We start from the raw sequence: 22,115 nt of genomic DNA, 5'->3' as shown, positions 1-22,115 counted from the left end.
GAAAGCACTGAGAAAGAAAAGCATAATATAAAATAATTTATTTACATTATATAGTAGAAGGTGATATGTCAATTAAATGAAACTCTAGAGGCTATAGCCCATCTCCTTTTGTACAAAAACAACTCTGACAACATACTAGTGAAAAATCTAACAACTTTCAAAATATATTAAAATATCATTGGTCATTTCATATACTATCAATTTATGGTTCACCAATAATTTCTGGGTGTAATTACAGACTCGTAACTTCCATTTTAGAATAAGCTAGTTATCAAACAGGTACACAAACTACCAAATGAATACTGTGCCAAAAAATTATTTAAAAGTCATGTCTTTAGTAAGAAAGACTTCTCTATTTCCACCAAATTTCTAGTCCAAATTCATGTCAATGTAGATTTTCCTGGAAAACTTCAAAACCACAATGACATATCTTTAAAGTTAGTAATTTAATATAATTTTTGGAAACAGAAGTTTGTGTTAATCAGAATGAGACAAGGTAATCATTATATTTCTCATTCAATTAAAAAAAACATTTTAAAATTTGCTCAAAGAAAACCTAAATAAACTATCTTCCTTTGAAGTTTTAAATATGTATGACATTAATTAAATCTAGCCCATTTAAATACTTTTATCTCTTCTTATGACATCATCCATGTTTGACTATTTCTGGTAGAAAGACTTAGAAGAAAATAAGAAGACATCTGATTTAAATAAAAATTAATTTCAAGGAATTAAATATCCCCAAACTTTAGGACAAAAACCATAAATTTAAACTTGAATAAAGATTTTTCTTGTGGTAAAATTAGTTTTCAAAAAATATTAATACTAGCAATTAATTTGATTTCATAAGTTATTTGATTATAACTGGAAAGGTACATATAAAAAATAAACAAAAAAATGAGTTAATGTAATCCTTTTAACCTTATTTTTTTCTCGAAAACAAAGTAACTTTACTCACATTTTTTCCATCCAGCAATTCCATGCACTTTTCATTTCTGTTGAAGTTACCTACTACTTCAGGATGGACACAAGTATGATCTCTGCTGGAAAGAATAGTCATCGGGACCCTTGAATACGCTGTTCTCCGGAGCTCTCTAGTAATTTGAGCAATCTGCTTGTGTGTACGTGTCCCAAAATATATTTTTGGTATCTTGGATTTCCCCCCATGATCCTTTTTAGTGGCATTTGAAGAATCTTGACTGTTTCCTTGTTTAGTAGAACAACAGCACCTAGAACAGTTACCAGAGGGCTGTACAAGAAAAGAAAAAGATAACTAATGTCTGAACTACCATAAAAAATGTCATCAAACCTCTCATAGAATCAGAACCCATAGTAATGAATCACAACTTCCAAATAATATCAAGATACCATCCAATACTTGCCATTAAAGAAAAACTACAAATTCCATTTCAAATTGATTCTCTTTCACTCTTAAAACTTATAAATGATATTTTCATATTTGCACTGGGTTCTAACATACCACTCCAACTCTCAAATTACAAATGCTTTAAATACATTTTAACTTTCCTCTTTCATAAATTATAAAAATAATAAGATAATTTTAATTTTTGCTTAGGCTTCAAGTGAACAAGTGAGCTTAGAATTGATAGTACTATTTTTGTTTACAGCACAGTCCATTTAAATATCCTATAATATACCTATATTTTTAAAGTATTTAAAATATAGCTTACAAAAGAATAGAAATATCAAGTTGAATCTAAGTATCACTGAACAACAGAAGCGAGAACTATTCTCTAGCAAAGGTATGAAAATGAATGCATATTATTAATATTTAATAATAAAGGCAAGTTGCTTGTGTGGAACAAGTATATCTGAAATTCAATTACCTGTCATAGAAAGCAAATCCATCAGTAAAATTATCATTCAAGATACCTTTTCCTGGACAATTTTACTCATAATAGTTTCATAATTGAAATAGTTATATAAATGTCTCCTTAAACACACCATATATGGAACTTCAGGAATATAGTCTAATGTTTACCTGATTTTTTTTCTCTCCTGTTTCTAAACTCTCAAAAATAAAAAGCAGTATAATGCTATATATTAGAACTCATGGATTCTTACTAACTACTACCTAACTTTAACCTTAATTACTATATATGTGAGACAGAGTGCAGCCTTACTAAGAGAAACTCCATGAAATGGTTAGTTTATAGAAGTGATCACTAATGGGGGGAAAAAGCTAAGTAGCACAGTAGCGTAAGAGAATTTGTACTGTAGAGTTATAGTTTAGTAGAACAAATATACCATTTAACTGAAGTTTTTTTGAAAAAAAATATAATCAGTAAGATTAGCCTTCATCAACAAATGCTAAGTCATAGCATGTTACACCACAATACTGGGGCTCAAGCTGTCTTTTAGCCTCAACTCAGTGGAAAAGCAAGTTCAAATTACTGCCAGTCTCACTCAACCTTGTCCGCCATTAAATATTACAATACATGATAGAATGGATGTAAATGTGACCCTTCTGGAACTGTCACTCACTGGGATAAAAGGTTCACTGATGTGCCAAATAAACAGTCAAAGCAGATAAAGTTACAGCTATGCTGGAATTGTTACATTCCCCTCTCAGGTTGCCAGTAACAGCAGATTTCATTACAGAGTGCTGCCACATTAAATAGCCAGTTCCAAATATCCTGCCTTCTATATTGAATAATTACTTATTCACTGAAAGGATAAAAAGAAGAGTTATGAATGGGGCTCTTGTCAACAGTGAGGCAGGAAACAGCTGACATGTGGTTTATGTTACATATATTGCAATATCTGACAATTTATGATCACACACAAAAATGGGATGCAAATTATGATATTTCTGACTGAATTATTTTTTGGTCTTTGTAATGATCACATTAATTAATTAACATAGTAAAAGAATTAGGGTAACTCTAGGTAGCAGAATTAGTTTACTTTTTTATACCTTCAATCTTTTCACTCAATTATACTACTTCTCTTCCCTATGATACAGTTAAATTTATCGTGAATATTAGAAAGCTGGGGTCTAATGCATTGCTGTACACTATGTGGCTCTCTTCTATCCAAACATAAAAGTAATCCAGTAAAGTGTTTTTTTCTGAAGGCTTGGAGGTCATCTATATTTTGATGGAAGGAACACTTTTCAACACCAATTCCACTTAAATGTTTATCACCTACACCTTTTAATTCCACTTTTTTCCTGACCAAAAAAATTCAAACATAGAAATATACAAAATAACTCAGCTCCCCATCCCAAATAATTCATAACTTGTAGACCTTCATATATGTATAAATACATTTTTCACATAATTTTTTCAAACAAAAAAAGAAGCTATTATACAGCTTTATAAGATGCTGCTTTGGATTCAAACTTTTTAATTTTTAAAAGGTGTGAATTGGGCACTAATAACTTAAATAATGAATTTATTTTTAAATGTTATGCTTATAGTTGTACTAACAAAAACTAAGATCAAGCACTAGTTTCAGAAAATGTTTCCACTAGAGCAGCTTTATTAAGGTAAGTTAAATTTGTTTTTCATTTCATAGTTTAAAAAATTATAAATGATGGCAAATTTTTTATTAACATGTTTTTGTTTGTTTTTTAAGATTTAAAGTGCTCTGAAATCATCACACCATCTATCAACTTAAAGTGAGTCCTCAAGAAGATAGTTTTTCTGTGGGTGGATGGGCAAGTAGAGTAGAAGAAAGAATTTAAGAAAGAAAGTTGATTCTTTTTCTTTTGCTATTTTAAAAAGAAATTAGGGGGGGGCAATGGTAAGATATGTACACATATAATACCTTAATAAAAATTTGAAAAAAAAAAAAGAAATTATTTCTTCAGGAGTGATCTTCTATTAAAGGATTTGGTACAATCATATTTGAGGATGGAAAAAAATAAATGTGGCAATAGATCAGAGGCTTTAAAAAGACATTTAATAACAAAAAAGAATTATTTGTACCCAAGTCAGCAACATTCAATGCTGTAAGAAAACTAGAGAAATAATCTTGAAAACAGAAATGGCGGGAGGTCATAGTATCCTTCAATTCAATGAAAGGCTAACACTTTAAAAGATAGATAAGACACTTTAAGGATAGAGGTGGGCAAAGGGGGATGGAGGCATCTGTAATAGTGGCGACAATAAATAAAAAAAAGAAAAAAGACACTTTAAGAAAGATAAAACACATGGGCTCCCCAAAACCTGTAATCTCTAAGACCTGTAAAGCAGCTGCACTGAGTGCCAGAACCAAAACTAAGAGATGGCTTCTTCTCCCATAGCTAGAAACTGTCTATAGTCCTTTTACTTCCACAAAAGGCAAGAAAACCCAACCCAAATAATAGCATAAACCTATTATTATGCAGGATTCAATTGTTCAAAAATACATTTCAAACCTACAGTAGCTGAAACTATTCTTAGAATGTCAGCACCCAGGAATTTTTGGAAAATGTTCCTCTAAAAACTTCTACCTAGTCCCTCACTTCTCCTGGTATATAGACATATATCTAAATTCCTTGAAAAGATGAAGAAAGATTTTAAGATTTGATCTGGAAAAAAAGGCCAAAACTGCTGAGTCCTTGCCAGTATTTCTTTCACAAAGCCATAATTAGAAGTTCAAGTAGATTAAGATACTAGTGTCAATCTCTAAAATTTCAAAAACGTTCTCCAACCTCTGCTTACAACAACAAAAACAATTACTATACCTGAATACTTGAAAAATAAAAATAAGCATGGTGATTAAATATGCTTAGAAATAGAAAATGACAAAGGCATATTTTAAATTAGGGTCGATGAACTACTACAGAGGGTTAGAGATGACCCATAAACTATAGACACAAGTTTTTGTGCATTTCTAGAAAGTGACTCCATAATATCCATCAGGCGCTCAAAGACTGCGATTTATTTGGGTGAAGGCTTTACCCCAAAACTTACGTCTGATTTTATATGGAAATCAAATGGAAACAGCATTTTCTTTATAACCAACTTGGCCAGACACAATTATACTGCAGAAAAATAAACAAACTGAGCTCTGGCCAGCGTGGCTCAGTTGGTTGGGCATCGTCTCATACACCGAAAGGTTACGTTACATTCCTGGTCAGGGCACAATCTCTAGTAGGGGGGCATGCAGGAGGCAGCTCTCACACTGATGTTTTTCTCTCTCTCTCCCTCATTCTCCCTCTCCTTTCTCTCTCTCTAAAAATCAATAAAAGTATTTTTAAAGAAATAAACCAAATTATAATTCACAGATCTCTCTCTCTCTCTTTCTCTCTCTATACACACACACACACACACACACACACACACACACACACACACACACATATATATATATAATAAAAGACTAATATGCAAATAGACCAAACGGCGGAACAACCAAACAACAGAACAACCCAGTCACTATGATGTGCGCTGACCACCAGGGACGCGTACAGAACATGGCAGGCGTCGGCAGTAGGCGGCAGAGCGCGGAACATGGTGGGTGTCGGCTGCGGCGGGATGGTGGAGCTGGTGAGCAGAAGCGCCAGACCATGACGGGGTGCCAGTCACTGTCATTGGGGTGAGCCTCTGATGGTTACTGAAAATTCTTTGTTCCTGCGCGCCACGGTCTCACTCGCACTCGCACCTGCTGCCAGCACTGGCCCCGCTCGCACCTGCAGCAGGCACCAGAGTGGCCGCTCGCACCCGCTGCCAACACCCGGCGCCAGTCCAGATTGCTTGGCACCGCCAGTGGGTGCAAGCAGCGGCTTCCGGCACCAATCGCCTCTGAGGGCTTCTCCACCTCTCCCTGCTCCTGAGGGCGATTGAAGCAGCAGCCATTGCTTGCACCGGCTGATGGCACCAGCCCCTCTCGCACCTGCTGCTGGCACTAGCCCCAATCGCTCCACACCATCAGCAGGTACAAGCAGGGCCTGCACCATTAGCACGTGGGAGCAGCAGTGGCGGGAGCAGGGCTGCCAGCAGACAGGGGACTGGGCGCCGCAGCAGGAGGGGCCAGGCAGGGGAGTGGAGGATAGGCCGAGACCCGCCCCTGTGCCCACCACAGCCTCACGGCCCACAGTTCCTTTCAAGGTGCACGAATTCATGCACTGGGCCCCTAGTATATATATAAAAGCTTAAGCGACTGACCGACCAGGCAACTAACCGACCAGCCAGTAGCTATGACGTGCACTGACCACCAGGGGGCAGATGCTCAACACAAGAGTGGAAACCACAGGCATGGAAACATGGAACAGACTGATGAATCTCAGAGGGAAGGGGGTGGGGGGAGGGTAGGAAGAAATTAACCAAAGATCTTATATGCATACGGATTCATGCACTGTTGGGGTCCCTCAGCCTGGCCTGCACCCTCTCGCAATCCGGGACAACCTCAGGGGATGTCGGAGAGCTGGTTTCAGCCCAATCCCCACAGGCCAGGCCAAGGGATTCCACCAGTGCACGAATCCATGCACCGGGCCTCTAGTAATTTTATAAAGGTTCCTCCACTGCTTGCAAATTCATTTCTTTTTGATATTTTTTAATTACTTAATATTAACATAATTCTAAAACAGTTCAGTAATATTAATTTTTAATTCCATTTTACAGATGAAAAAAGTAAAACAAAAACTTCTTCAAATTACTACAAAACACAATAAATTTGTGAAGTTAGAATTCATAACCTCAAATCTTAAAGCTTTTAAGATTTATTATCATCTAGCATTTAACTTCACAAAAAAGCAAAATACTGTCCTTTTTATTTCAAAAAGTCATGCACATATAGAGCTAGTGGTAAAAAGCCAATGAGTACAGAATTATATTACAATCTTTGAGGCATAAAAACAGGGTTTATTGTTCATCTTTATCAACCACTTGCTGTTGTCCAAACCATCTAAACAGGTACAGAATGCCTGTTGTGCAAAATCTCACATAAGCACACACTCTAGCAAGATAGCAAAAGTTACATAACTATACCGTTTCAACTATTCTTTTTAAAAAATTCAAACAGTAGTAGTACTCTACTGCCACAGTTTCATGATTAAATTGCACAAAGCAGCTGTTTATCCACTCACAGCCACCAGCAGGTGAACCTGATTCAATATTTATCACAGGCTTTCACAGATCACTGCTAACCAAGCAAACGTTTTAATTAAGCTGGAACTTACTTCAAAGAGCTCATTCAAGATGTCAATCAGCAGGTAAGGGATCAGATACAGTGTCAGGTGAGAGTGTGTAATACAAATCCACAACTTTCTTCATCCCATCGCTGTAAATTAGCCTGCTCTAAAGTTCAGACTCTGATTGTAACAGACTGCCAGTCTCCTGGAATGTGTAACTGAAGTCACTCAAATTCTATTGTGAAGGTTGTAAGCAATATGTTAAACTGCAATGGGCTAGCACATTAAGACAGATCCTTTTCACGGTTGTTTTTTGATACCATAAGTGTTTGTTACCCTACTCTCCACTTACTGTTTACTTTCTTGCCTAGTGTAAATGGGAATTCCTTAACACAGTTGCCCCAGTTTCTGAAAAGTTTATGTTTCAGTAGAATTAATCAAGAAAGACCCAAAGTGGTATAATTTTTATCTAAGTTAATACTTGAACAATCTTATTCTATAAGAATAAGAATTCTCAGTTTAAGTCGAACATATAAAAATGTACAACCTGCTATAAAGCAAAATTCTCTTGGATTAACATCACTTTACACAGATGTGACTATACATAGCAATGAGTCCCAAAGTATAGTGATGAGTCACACTGACCAACTTCATAAAAAATACCTGGGGTGCTTATATGAAAAAAGAAAAAGGAGAAATAAAGAATCAAAGAAGAGAGAGACGGGCGGGGAGGGGAACTGAATTTTAATTTGGAGAAAAATGCCAGCTAAAAATTGTTAAATAGAATGATAAATAATAGAATTTTTTATACACCATTTTGCAACTCCCTTGTAATAATTGATTACTGCAAGCTACCTAAATGTATGCTAAAATTATTGGGTGAAAAGTTGTTGGGAAAAAAGATATTCACATATTCTTAAGTATCACCCCAGATTACTTATTAATTACAAAAGGAAAATATGCGTTTATAATGGAGAGACCTGGCAGTCACCACTTCAACAAAGTGATCAAACCTGCCATATCAGTGAAACAAACTAGCATCACGTGCCTCTTGATGGAATGTAAGAAATATACTTATGTGTTTTTCTTGAACAAAACTATGATTATAAAATCCAAACAAGCAAGACATGAATAAAAAATATCCCAGGAACAGAGAAACTGCAGTCAAAAGACATATTATTTAGCTTGAGAAAATTAATCCAACTGCACACTATGTCCACTTATATATTACTAGTATACTTTAAAAAAGCTATTTAAAAATCCTATCCCTTGGGGTCGCAGGAGATTTTTATTTTCTCCTTTATGGTATTTTAGTAATTTTCAAACTTTCTTCCATCAATCTTTTAAAATGAGAAAACAAAGCTATCTTGACATCATCTTCCACATATTGACAAAAATAGTATAAAACAGTGGTCGGCCAACTGCGGCTCTGTTAACTAATGAGTTTGCCGACCACTGACCTAGACTCTTGATTCCAATAATTACAGGCTGTTGTTGTTCCTTGTGATTAAGCCCCTAAAAGAACCCTATACAAAATATTTTTGCTTCTTTCATGGACATTAAAAATTGGATAAATTATCTACTTGGCCAGTGTTGCTCAGTGGTTGAGCATCAACCTATGAACCAGGAGATCACAGATCGATTACCAGTCAGGGCACATGCCTGGGTTGTGGGCTTGATCCCCAGTGGGGAGTGTGCAGGAGACAGCTGATAGATGATTCTCTCCCATCATTAATGTTTCTCTCTCTCTCCCTTCCTCTATGAAATAAATAAAAATACATTTTTTTAAAAAATTAGATAAGTTATCAATAGACAAGCCTCTAAAGAAGCACTACCCAATAAAGCTTTCTGCAATGATGGTATGTTCTATATCTGCACTATTCAATACACTTGCCACTACCCATATGCAGCTATTGAGCACTTGAAATGTGATTAGTACAACAAAAGAACTGAATTTTAGTTTTAATTAATTAAAATAAAGTCACATGTGGCTAGTGACGAGTATAGATTTAAACTATAACTATAGGTTCTACATTTAATCTGGAAAATAAGCTACTAGTGAGAATAAACAAAATATTTTTTAATAGGAAAGTATGGTATATATTCCTTTTTATATATTTTTACTTATTAAATTGATTAGGGTGACATTGGTCAACATGAACATATGTAAGATTTTTGTATATATGATAGTCACGCTGTACTAGGCACCTCTTTAGACATGTGTCCCACCCTTTATTCTGAAAACAGTTCATCATCTATAGCCCCTGCTGAAAAGGTTCACCTAATACTTACATTAATAACATATGCCAAATGCAATCCCAGGCATAACAAGATGAATTAGATTCACTTTCCTAGGAATTGGTACTTGGGACATGTAAACTAAGTTAATTAACTATAAGGAACAGACCAGACCATCTTGTAGTCTTAAAGGCTTCCGTTTTTCGATGTCATGGTAAGGTCATATAAAAGAGGATAAGTGTGGGGGGGGGAGAAGAAGGAGGGGAAGAAGGGGAAGAAGAAGAAGGGGCAGAAGAAGAAGGGGAAGAAGAAGAAGAGGAAGAAGAGGAAGAAGAGAGGCAGGGAAGCCACACTTGAAAACTTCTGAGTTTCAGTAAGGGCAGTTTTATTTCCTGCTTGATCTTTCTTTGAGTAGGCATCTATTTCTTCAAAAGCAAACCACTCTGATTAAGTCAGGTGGCATTTCAAATCAGTGGGAAATTATTCAATTAATATTTAGACAAATGACTATTTGGAGAAAAATTAGTTACATCCTGCCTCTCATCTACATCAAAATAAACAAACAAAACAGAAACAAACAGATTTCGGAGGGGGGGGGTGAAAAAAGTGAAAAGGATTAAGAAATACAAATTGCCAGTTATAAAAATAGTCATGGGGATGTAAAATATAGCATAAGCAATATAGTCGACAATACTGTAATAACTATTTATGGTGTCAGATGGGTACTAGACTTACCGGGGAAGTTGGATTCCATGCTCAATGGAATCCTACTTAGTCAGCAGGATCAACAGAGGAAGAGGATGATAAATAAAGCTAAAATCAGGGGGATAATCAGATTTGAAAAACAGAACAATTAACCTAATCAGCATCCCAATCTATCTCATACAGAAAGCAGGCAGTTAGCAGACACCAGATGCCTCTTCTCTAAAAAATTGAGTTAAATATTAGGAAAGCCAAAGCTTCTAGGGTATACTCAAGCTTAAATATTGGCTTCCCTGAATAAAGTTCTCCTCCTTGAGACTTGTAAAGAGTCCACAGTCTCATAGCCAGCTCTCTGCCCACCTAAAAACAGGGACTTTGCCCTCACCATGCCCCAATAGATAGATACAAAACATTCAGTTTATATAAAAGCTGAAAAAACCTACACCAGCCACCCAATCCTTTTGACTTAAATATGAACTGACAATCAAAGATAACCAGCATATAAGAAAACCAATGGTGTAAAAGAGAATGAGCAAAATAAAAGATATGAAAACTCACTCTGAAGGAAACTCACATAATTTAGGGATCATTTTTAAAAAACAAGTAAACTCTCATTACACTATTCAAGAAAATAGTACATCCTTTGACAAAGGAATAATCATACTATAAGAAAGAGCCCAGTGAGGCTAAAATCTGCTGAAAATTATCAAAGAAATCACAAAAGAAAATTTCCCTAAATTGAAGTCTGTGAGTCTTCAAAATAATAAAAACACTAAGTAATTAGCATAGTGAATGAAGAAGACTCTCACCTAAACATCCAGCCATAAAATATAAACATAATTTATGAAACAGCTAGTAAATTTTAAATGCAGTCATTTAAAATGTAGAAAAAATATTAAATGACATGAAAACATAATCCGGATCTATTGTTATAAAGAGAGATAATTGGACAGTATTTCCCTCCTGAGTAACGCAACACTAAGCATATAGCGCTTAGTGTTATTCCTGAAAAAATTAAAAACAAAGACAAAACCAAACCTGAATCTAATTCAACCTCTAAATCTAACTACTATTACTAGAAATATGGGAATAGACTTCTATCTTAAATGAAATCATAAGGATAAAATTAAAAACATCCTAAATATGAGAAATCCTATAAGACAAATAAAGCAGTTTTATCCAAGAAATAAATGGCTTCTCTCTTAAAAGAAATGTCATGCATTTACATTTGGATTCTGATTTTTAAAAAGCCTCTCTAAAATGACATTTTTTAAACAAACTGTAAACAGATTGGGTATTAGACAAATAACTACTGTTAATTTTTTTTAGTTATAATAATATCTTTAAATAGTCATTACTATATTTCTTTTGTTTTTAAAAAATCTTTATTGTTGAAAGTATTACATATGTCCCCATTTTTCCCCCACTGACTTCTTCTGACCTGCCCCCACCCAGTTATTGCTATATTTTTTTAAAGTCTTTATCTGTTAGAAATATATATTAAATTATTTATGGGTAAATAGATATGATGTCTTCTAGTTACTTTAAAATATTCCAGTCCCACACTTTCTTCCACGAATCCCCCCAAAGAAAGAAAAGAAAAAAAATGACATGGGATAAACAAACAGAGAGGTAAAATGGCAAAATATTGATAACTGTTAAAGCTATGTGATGGGCACAAGAAGCTTCACTATCCTCTCCTCTTTTTGCTTTGTGTATAAAATTTCCTTAATAGAAGATTTTAGCCAAAACCGGTTTGGCTCAGTGGATAGAGCGTCAGCCTGCGGACTGAAAGGTCCCAGGTTCGATTCCGGTCAGGGGCATGTAACTTGGTTGCGGGCACATCCCCAGTAGGAGGTGTGCAAGAGGCAACTGATCGATGTTTCTCTCTCATCGATGTTTCTGACTATCTATCCCTCTTCCTTCCTCTCTGTAAAAAATCAATAAAATATATTTTTTAAAAAAAAGAAGATTTTAAATATAAGGAGGAGTTTACAAATGCTTTTTTATAAAACAAGTACAACAGCCCTAACCAGTTTGGCTCAGTGGATAGAGCGTCGGCCTGTGGACTCAAGGGTCCCAGGTTCGATTCCAGTCAAAAGGCATGTACCTTGGTTGCTGGCACATCCCCAGTAGGGGGTGTGCAGGAAGCAGCTGATTGATGTTTCCCTCTCATTGATGTTTCTAACTCTCTCTCACTCTCCCTTCCTCTCTATAAAAAAAAATCAATAAAATATACTTTAAAAAAAAAAACTTTAAAAAAAAAACACAAGTACAACAATGATCTTAAAACAAATCTAGATAAGCTTTCTTTCACCAAACATATCAAGAGTAATATCACTAATAAATATTGAAACAATGAATCCTAATAATAGCAAACAGGAATCTTGTATACACACACACACACATTTTAAAAAACCAAAAAGCCAAGAACAAAAGAATAGTATATTCATTTCAGGATTAGGACATCTATTAATATAGTTTAACATATCAAAAAATAAAATATGAAAAATCATATTCATCTCTATAGTTTAATATTCATTCTTGATTAAAACGCTGAGTAATATACAAATGATTCTTCTCTATTATGACAAAAAATTATATCTTACTCTATATATATATCCCCCCACCAAAAGCCAGTATGCTTAATGGGGATGAACTAGAAGCATTCCCATTAAGGCAGGAGTCCTCAAACTTTTTAAACAGGGGGCCAGTTCACTGTCCCTCAGACCGTTGGAGGGCCGGACTATAGTTTTAAAAAAAAACTATGAACAAATTCCTATGCGCACTGCGGGCCCGGGATGAGTTGGCTGCTAAGCAGGACAGGCAGCGGCAACCAGCGGGCCGGATAAATGTCCTCGACGGGGTGCATGTGGCCCGCGGGCTGTAGTTTGAGGACGCCTGCATTAAGGTCTCAAACAAGACAAAGATAACCATACTTTCCAGTTTACATCTGTTGTTTCAGATTAATTAATAATGCTCCCTACCATCTTCATTCTCAAAAGTGTCCTGGTTTGGACAATAAATTAAATGATCATTCTATCTATTACTATAATTACACTTACACTTTTTCCCTGGATATATAAAATTGCAAAAGAGGTAAAATGATCACTACTTATAAAAGATATTATTGTATACTTGGAAAACATAAGAAAACTTCAAAACTATTACAAACAATAAAGAATTCATTAATGAGGCTTGGTACAAAAAAACAGTAAATGTGGTTTGGTAAAAAAAAAAAAAAAATTAAGTAGTCATATATAAAACCACAACTAATTAGAAAATGTAACAAAAGAAAAAATCCCAATTATATAGAAATCAAAAATGAATTACCTAAAAGTCAACTTACAAATACATTTAAGAAGTTATTGACAGGATGTGTTAATTAACTAGATGGGGGGGATTCCTTTAAAATCTATATATACATATCAAATTATCATGATGCAGCTAGGGTGGCTGCGGGACCTCCTTGCTTCCTAGACCCTGCACCCAAGAGCCTCCCAGGCCCTTACCTATGCCCCAACCCCAGCGGCAGTACAGCTCCCTGAATGCGGGCTGGATGGCCTGGTCCTCAGGGGCTATTGCTTTTATAGACTGACACGGGGCCAGAGGGAAGAAAGTCATGTGCCATGGGTAGCCTCCTCCCAGTTTGCAGGAGACATAACCAATTGTTCATATGATGTTGTCCCAAATGCTGAACAACTTTAGAACTCCTTTATCTACTTGAGTCAACTGAGGATCCTGTAATTATTTAAAGAGATTTGATCACTTTGGGTAACAATGCAGCCTTTTCACCTAACCAGGTCATTATTCGTGAATTGGTTGGTATTCCAATTGTTCGTAGCAAAATCAACGATCCCAATCACATTATTAAAGAGAAGGCTTTCAATACACTGAGTAACCTGAGTGTGAATGCTGAAAATCAACTCAAGATAAAGGTATATGGAGGATCAAAAAAATGGCAGCGGAATAGACAGACGTGTCCCGAGCTTTGTCCCAGAGCAGATAAAAAGAATAGCTGATGCCCAAATCGGTTTGGCTCAGTGGATAGAGCGTCAGCCTGCGGACTCAAGGGTCCCAGGTTCGATTCCAGTCAAGGGCATGTACCTTGGTTGCGGGCACATACGCAGTAGGGAGTGTGCAGGAGGCAGCTGCTTGATGTTTCTCTTTCATTGATATTTCTAACTCTCTATCCTTCTCCCTTCCTCTCTGTAAAAAATCAATAAAATATATTTAAAAAAAAAAAAAAGAAAAAGAACAGCTGAGGGTTGAACAGGGAGTGTTTGTTGGAGAGAGAGAACTACATAATCAGACACCCGGAGAAGAGAGACCATGGGGAGACAAAGAAACAGCCCATGTATGAAAAAAAAGCAGGCAGCGCCAGAAAAGGAAGTAAACGAAATGGAGGCAAGCAACCTGTCAGAGAAAGAATTCAGAGAAATGGTCATAAGGTGGCTGAAAAGAAAGGAAGACAAATTCGACAACATGAGTAAGAAGCAAGAGGAAATGAAGAAGAATCAAGAAGAAATGAAAAATGACATCACTGCTGTAAAGAACTCAATAGAAAGCATCAAGAGTAGACTAGAAGAAGCAGAGGACCGCATCAGTGAGCTAGAAGACAAGGTAGGAAAAAATACCCAAGTAGAGCAGCTTCTAGAAAAAAACATTAAAAAGCAGGAGAGCCTAAGGGAACTTTGGGACAACACGAAAGGAAACAACATCCGCATGATAGGGGTGCCAGAAGGACAGGAAACTGAGCAAGGAATAGAAAACCTGTTTGAAGAAATAATGACAGAAAACTTCCCTGATATAGGGAAGAAAAGACCCACACAAATCCAAAAAGCTCACAGAGTCCCAAGCAAAATGAACCCCAAAAGACTGACGCCAAGGCACATTATAATTAAACTGGCAAACACCAACGACAAAGTAAGAATCTTAAATGCAGCCAGAGAGAGTCAGAAAGTTACCTACAAAGGAACCCCCATCAGATTAGCAACTGATTTCTCAACAGAAACTCATCAGGCCAGAAGGGAATGGAATGAAATATACAAAGTCATGCAAAGGAAGGGTCTGAATCCAAGAATACTGTATCCAGCAAGAATACTGTATCCAAAATTAAAGGTGAAATCAGGAGCTTCACAGACAAAAAAGGACTAAGGGAATTTATTACCACCAAACCAGCAATGCAAGAAATGCTAAAGAGTCTCCTGTAAAAAAAAAAAATAGGAAGCGAAGAAGGAACACAGGGGTAAAGAATAAAAATGGCGACAAATAAGTACCTATCAATAATAACTTTAAATGTAAATGGATTAAATGCCCCAATCAAAAGACATAGGGTAACAAATTGGATAAGAAAACACGACCCATATATCTGCTGTCTACAAGAAACCCACCTCAGGAAAAAAAGACACACACAGACTGAGGGTGAAGGGATGGAAAAAGGTTTTTCAGGCGAATGGAAATGAAAAAAAAGCTGGGGTAGCAATACTTATATCTGAAAAATTAGATCTCAAAGTGAAGGACATAACAAGAGATAAGGCTGGCCACTTCATAATACTAAAGGGAGCAATCCAACAAGAAGAAATAACTCTGGTAAACATATACACACCCAATACAGGAGCACCCAAATACATAAAAAACCTCCTGGAGGATATCAAGGGAGAGATTGACAGCAATATAATCATAGTAGGAGACTTTAATACCCCACTATCACCATTGGACAAATCCTCTAAACAAAAAATCAGCAAAGAAACATCAATCCTAAATGACTCACTAGACCAGATGGAATTAATTGACAATTTTAAGAACATTCCATCCCAAAGCCACAGAATATACATTCTTCTCAAGTGCACATGAGTCATTTTCAGAGAGAGACCATATGCTGGGTCATAGGCAAAGTCTCTTCAAATTCAAGAAGATAAAAATCATATCAAGCATCTTCTCAGATCACAGTGGCATAAAACTGGAAATCAACTACAATAAAAACAATCTAAGGAAATCAAACACATGGAGACTAAACAGCATGCTATTAAAAAATGACTGGGTTACCAGAGTGATCAAAGAAGAAATAAAAAACATCATGGCAACAAATGACAATGAAAACACAACAATCCAAAATCTATGGGACACAGCGAAGCAGTCTTGAGAGGGAAGTTCATAGCTCAACAAGTCTACTGCAAAAAACATGAAACAATGGTAATAAATTACCTAACCCTACAACTCAAAGAGTTAGAAAGAGAGCAACAAGAAAAGCCCAGTGTAAGCAGAAAGAAGGAAATAATAAAGATCAGTGTGGAGATAAACAACATTGAGACAAAAAAAACAATACAAAAGATCAACAAAACCAAGAGCTGGTTCTTTGAAAGGATAAACAAGAATGATGAACCTCTAGCCAGGCTCACCAAGAAGCAAAGAGAGAGGATCCAAATAAACAAAATCAGAAATGAAAGAGGTGAAATAACAACAGACCCTACCGAAATAAAAAGGATTGTTAAAAAATACTACGAAGAACTCTATTCCAACACACTGGACAACCTGGAGGAAATGGACATATTTCTAGAAAAATATAACCTTTCAAAACTCAATCAGGAAGAATCTAAACATCTCAATAGGCCAATAACTATGGAAGAAATTGAAGCAGTCATCAAAAAGCTTCCAGCAAACAAAAGCCCAGGGCCAGACAGCTTCACAGGGGAGTTTTACCAATCATTCAAGGAAGAACTAAAACCTATCCTCCTCAGACTATTGCAAAAAATTCAAGAGGAAGGAACACTTCCAAGCCCCTTCTATGAAGCCAGTTTCACCCTCATACCAAAACCAGATAAAGACAACACAATGAAAGAGAATTACAGGCCAATATCCCTCATGAACATAGATGACAAAATCCTCAACAAAATTCTAGCAAATCGATCCAGCAGTACATCAGAAAGATCATACACCAAGCCCAAGTAGGATTTATTCCAGAAATGCAAGGATGGTACAATATCCGCAAATCAATAAACGTGATACATCACATAAACAAATTGAGAGATAAAAATCATATAGTCATATCAATTGATGCAGAAGAAGCATTTGACAAAATCCAACACCCTTTCTTGATAAAAACTCTCAGCAAAGTGGGAATAGAAGGATCATACCTCAACATAATAAAAGCCATATATGATAAACCCACAGCTAACATCACAATCAATGGGCAAAAACTAAAACCATTCCCCCTAAGAACAGGAACAAGACAGGGATGCCCACTCTCACCACTCCTGTTCAACATAGTACTGGAAGTATTAGCCATTGCAATTAGACAAAAAGAAGAAATAAAAGGCATCCAAATTGGAAAAGAAAAAGTAAAGCTGTCCTTATTTGCAGATGACATGATATTGTACATAAAAAACCCGAAAGACTCCATCAAAAAACTAATAGACTTAATAAATGAATTCGGCAATGTAGCAGGATACAAAATTAACGCCAAGAAATCTATGGCATTTCTATACACCAATAGTGAACTTACAGAAAGAGAGACTAAAAAAGCAATCCCATTTACCATGGCACCAAAAAAGTTAAGATACCTAGGAATAAACTTAACTAAGGAGGTAAAAGACCTATATGCAGAAAACTATAGGACACTGAAAAAAGAGATAGAGGAAGACGTAAACAGATGGAAGAACATGCCATGTTCATGGATTGGTAGAATCAACATCATTAAAATGTCCATATTACCCAAAGCAATCTACAGATTCAATGCACTCCCCATTAAAATACCAATGGCATATTTCACAGACCTAGAAAGAACTCTCCAAAAATTCATCTGGAATAAAAAAAGACCCCGAATAGCCACAGCCATCCTGAGAAAGAAGAACAAAGTAGGTGGGATCTCAATACCAGATTTCAAGCTGTATTACAAGGCCACTGTTCTCAACACAGCCTGGTACTGGCACAAGAACAGACATATAGACCAATGGAACAGAATAAAGAATCCAGCTTTCTCTTCCGGTCCCTGGCGCTTTGGGAGCCGTGGGCTTCTGTGCAGAGATGGCCAAGTCCAAGAAACACACCACGGACAACCAGTTCCGAAAATGGCACAGAAATGGCATCAAGAAACCCCGGTCACAAAGATACGAATCTCATAAGGGGGTAGACCCCAAGTTCCTAAGGAACATGCGCTTTGCCAAGAAGCACAACAAGAAGGGCCTGAAGAAGATGCAGGCCAACAACGCCAAGGCCATGAGCACATGCGCTGAGGCCATCAAGGCCCTGGTCAAGCCCAAGGAGCCCAGGCCCAATATCCCAAACGGCTGCAGCTGCAAACTCAGTCAACTTCCCTACGTCGCTCACCCCAAGCTTGGGAAACGTGCTCGTGCCCGCATTGCCAAGGGGCTCAGGCTCTGCCGGCCAAAGGCCAAGGCCAAGGCGGAAACCAAGCCCCAGGCTGCGGGTACAGCTGCAGCTCAGGCTCCCAATGCGGCTCAGGCTCCCGCTCCCAAAGGTGCCCAGGCCCCCACGGAGGCTCCACAGTAGAGGCCTCTGTCTGCCGACATGAGGACGGAAGGACTGGTGGGGCCCCAGGGCTGCTGTCTGCGTGGCGCTGGTGCCGTCCTGTGCTATTCGTACAAATAAACCTGCGGCAGGAAAAAAAAAAAAAGAATAAAGAATCCAGACATCGACCCAAACTACTATGCTCAATTAATATTTGACAAAGGAGACATGAACATACAATGGAGTCAAGACAGTCTCTTCAATAAATGGTGTTGGGAAAATTGGACAGATACATGCAAAAAAATGAAACTAGACCACCAACTTACACTATACACAAAAATAAGCTCAAAATGGATACAGGACTTAAACATAAGACGGGAAACCAGAAAAATAATAGAGGAATCCACAGGCACAGAAATCTCAGACATATGCTTAAGCAATTTCTTCACCGATACCACCCCTAGGGCAATGGAAGCTAAAGAGAAAAAAAACAAATGGGACTACATCAAAATAAAAAGCTTTTGCACAGCAAAAGAAACCATCAACAAAACAATAAGAAAGCCCACTGCATGGGAGAACATATTTGCAAATGTTATCACTGATAAAGGTTTAATCTTCAACATCTACAGGGAACTTATACAACCTAATAAAAGGAAGATAAACGATCCAATAAAAAAATGGGCAACGGACCTAAATAGAATCTTTTCGAAAGAAGACAGAAGGAAGGCCAAGAGACATATGAAAACATGCTCAAAGTCACTAATTATCCGAGAGATGCAAATCAAAACGACAATGCGGTACTATCTTACACCTGTCAGAATGGCAATCATCAACAAATCCACAAACAACAAGTGCTGGCGAGGATGAGGAGAAAAAGGAACCCTCGTGCACTGCTGGTGGGAATGCAGATTGGTGCAGCCACTGTGGAGAACAGTATGGAATTTCCTCAAAAAACTAAAAATGGAGCTCCCAATTTACCCAGTAATCCCACTTCTAGGAATATATCCCAAGAAACTAAAAACACCAATCAGAAAGGATATATGCACCCCTATGTTCATAGCAGCACAATTCACCATAGCTAAGATTTGGAAACAGCCCAAATGCCCATCAGCAGATGAGTGGATTAGAAAACTATGGTACATCTACACAATGGAATACTACGCTGCGGTAAAAAAGAAGGAATTCTTACCATTTGCAGCAGCATGGATGGACCTGGAGAGCATTATGTTAAGTGAAATAAGCCAGGCAATGAAAGAAAAATACCACATGATTTTTCTCACTCACTTATGGAAAATAAAGAACATTATAACATTATAACGTGATGAATAAAAAGATAAATACAGAGGCAGTAAAGCACCGAACAGACTGTCAAATTACAGCGGGAAGGCTGGGGAGTGTTGGGGAGGGAGGGAAATAGATCAACCAAAGGACTTGTATGCATGCATATAAACACACCTATGGACATAAGACACTGGGGGGGGGGGTGAGGACATGGGACAGGGGGTAAGGGAGGCTGGGGGAAGGTCAATGGGGGAAAAAAAGGAAATATACGTACTAATATATTTAAACAATAAAAAATATTTTTTAAAAAAGATAAAGGTATATGTCTATCAAGTCTGTGAGGATGTCTTCTCTGATTCCCTGAACTCCCCTGTGCAGCAGGTGGGACTGCGATGGTTAACAAACATGACAGTTACCAAAGACCACCAGCACATGCCTAACAGTTACATTACAAACCTGTCCCAAGTGCTGCTTTCAGGAAATAGAAGCACCAAGGTTCAAGTTTTGAAACTGCTATTGAATTTGTCTGAAAATCCAGCCATGACAGAAGGACTACTTGGTGCCCAAGTGGATGCATCATTCCTTTCCCTTTATGATGGTCATGTGGGAAAGGAGATTCTTCTTCAAGGTCTTACTAGAGATACACTCTTTCAGAATATAAATAACTGCCTCAAAAAGGAAGGTCATTTAGCTATTCATCCTATTTTCACTAAAGGTTCACTGTTTTCCCTATAACATGGAGAAGAATGTGCCAGGAAATATGAGCATTCATCACATTGTTACCTTTTCCTTCAAACATGAAGGAAAGGGTAACAATAATATCCAAATCCTAACTGGTAGGTCATATTTTTCCAGAGTAATGTAAACTTCATTTTCATCTTTACAAAGGGATTCTTTCAGCTGCTGAATTTAAACAGTAAATATCAGATTTCATCATTTACACAGCTATAACTTGTCATGGTCTTCTGGTTTATTTTGGACCATTTTATTGATACCAAATGAATGTAACAGCTTGTTCTGAAACATTTCTTTCTTTTTATTTTACTATTTGCTGAGCTACTTCAAGTAATTCCTCGACATGAAGTGACAGTGACCTTTTTATGTGTCAGCTACTCTACTACTGTTTACTTTGATTTGTTACTCATCTGAGAGAGCATTAGTATGTGATTGTTTCAGAACTGCCTTAGGAATGACCTTGTTCTTTTAGTAACAATGAGATCCTAAGCTCTTGAGTCCACCTGCCAGCCTAGCCATACTGCTTTTGGAAGTCTAGCCATACTGCTTTTGGAAGTCTATCCCAATGATTAGAATCTATTCTAGCCAATGAAAATTGTAAACTTTAGGAAAAATGCTTCCTCTATCAGAAATCGATAGACCTAGCAAGCAGAAAATTAGTAAGGACATAGTCTAACTCAACAACACCATCAACCAATGGGATATAATTGACATCTATAAACTACTTAATCCAACAACAATAGAACACACATTTATCTCAAGCTCAGATAGAACCTGAAATTCTGGGCCATAAAACACACTTTAATAAATTTTAATAAATAGAAACCATACAATGTCTGTTCTCAGACCACAACTGTCCAAGGCTGGTTCAACAGTCTGAAAAAGAAAATGCACATGATCATATCAATAGAAGAAGCATTTAACAAAATCCAACACCCATTCATAATAAAAACTCAGTAAACTAGGATTACTGGGGAACTTCCTCAATTTGTTAAAAAAAAAAAAAAAATCAACAAAAAAAAACCCACAACACATTGTAACCAGCATACCTAATTGTGAGAAACTTAAAGCTTTCCCACTAAGATCAGGTACAAGTCAAGGATGTCCTCTCCCACCACTCCTATTCAACATCATACTGAAAGTTCTAGCTAATGCCATAAGACAAGAAAAGAAAATATAAGGTATACAACTTGGGAAGAAAGATATAAAACTGTCTTTACTATGGAATGATCGCCTACATAGAAAATTAGAAATAATCAACAACAAAAAACTCCTGAAACTAATAAGTGATTATAGCAAGGTTGCAGGATATAAAGGTTAAATGTAACGTGTCAATTACTTTCCTATATACCAGCAATGAACAAGTGGAGTGTGAAATTAAAAACATAATACCAGTTATATTAGTACCCCCAAAATAATTAGGTATAAATAAATCTTACAAAATATAAACAAGATCTATGTAAGGAAAACTACAAAACTCTGATGAATAAAATCAAAGAACTAAATAAATGAAGAAACATCCCTTGTTCATGGATAGAAAAACTCAATATTGTTAAGATATCAGTTCTTACCAACTTGACCTACAGATTTAATGTAATCCCAGTGAAAA

The 22,115-nt window shown here is 36.7% G+C and overlaps 2 protein-coding genes and 1 pseudogene across 3 annotated transcripts in view; 2 read left to right on the top strand and 1 right to left on the bottom strand.

Annotated features, from left to right (window-relative positions):
• The window catches only part of BRIP1 (BRCA1 interacting DNA helicase 1), a gene marked incomplete at its 3' end in the record, with an annotated part of 115,392 nt that overhangs the window by 66,930 nt on the left and 26,347 nt on the right, over positions 1–22,115 (bottom strand). The window contains exon 7 of the mRNA XM_080680033.1: positions 959–1,249. Within this exon, the coding sequence (XP_080536159.1) occupies positions 959–1,249 (291 nt within the window). The remainder of the gene's footprint in view (positions 1–958; positions 1,250–22,115) is intronic.
• LOC308254200 (armadillo repeat-containing protein 10-like) lies at positions 5,487–20,572 on the top strand (annotated as a pseudogene). The gene is made up of 3 exons: positions 5,487–5,498; positions 13,502–13,959; positions 20,090–20,572. The product of its transcript is annotated as an armadillo repeat-containing protein 10-like (transcript).
• LOC308254110 (large ribosomal subunit protein eL29-like) lies at positions 18,020–18,532 on the top strand (the record flags this gene model as incomplete). The annotated part of the gene is made up of 1 exon (XM_080680034.1): positions 18,020–18,532. The coding sequence occupies exon 1, from the start codon at positions 18,047–18,049 to the stop codon at positions 18,530–18,532; it is 486 nt and encodes a 161-aa protein (XP_080536160.1). The 5' UTR covers positions 18,020–18,046.

Source organism: Plecotus auritus (assembly GCF_963455305.1).
Source record: "Plecotus auritus genome assembly, chromosome: 7".
NCBI lineage: Eukaryota > Metazoa > Chordata > Mammalia > Chiroptera > Vespertilionidae > Plecotus > Plecotus auritus.
The sequence above is the reverse complement of the archived record's forward strand: the minus strand, read 5'-3'. Positions and strand labels throughout refer to the sequence as shown.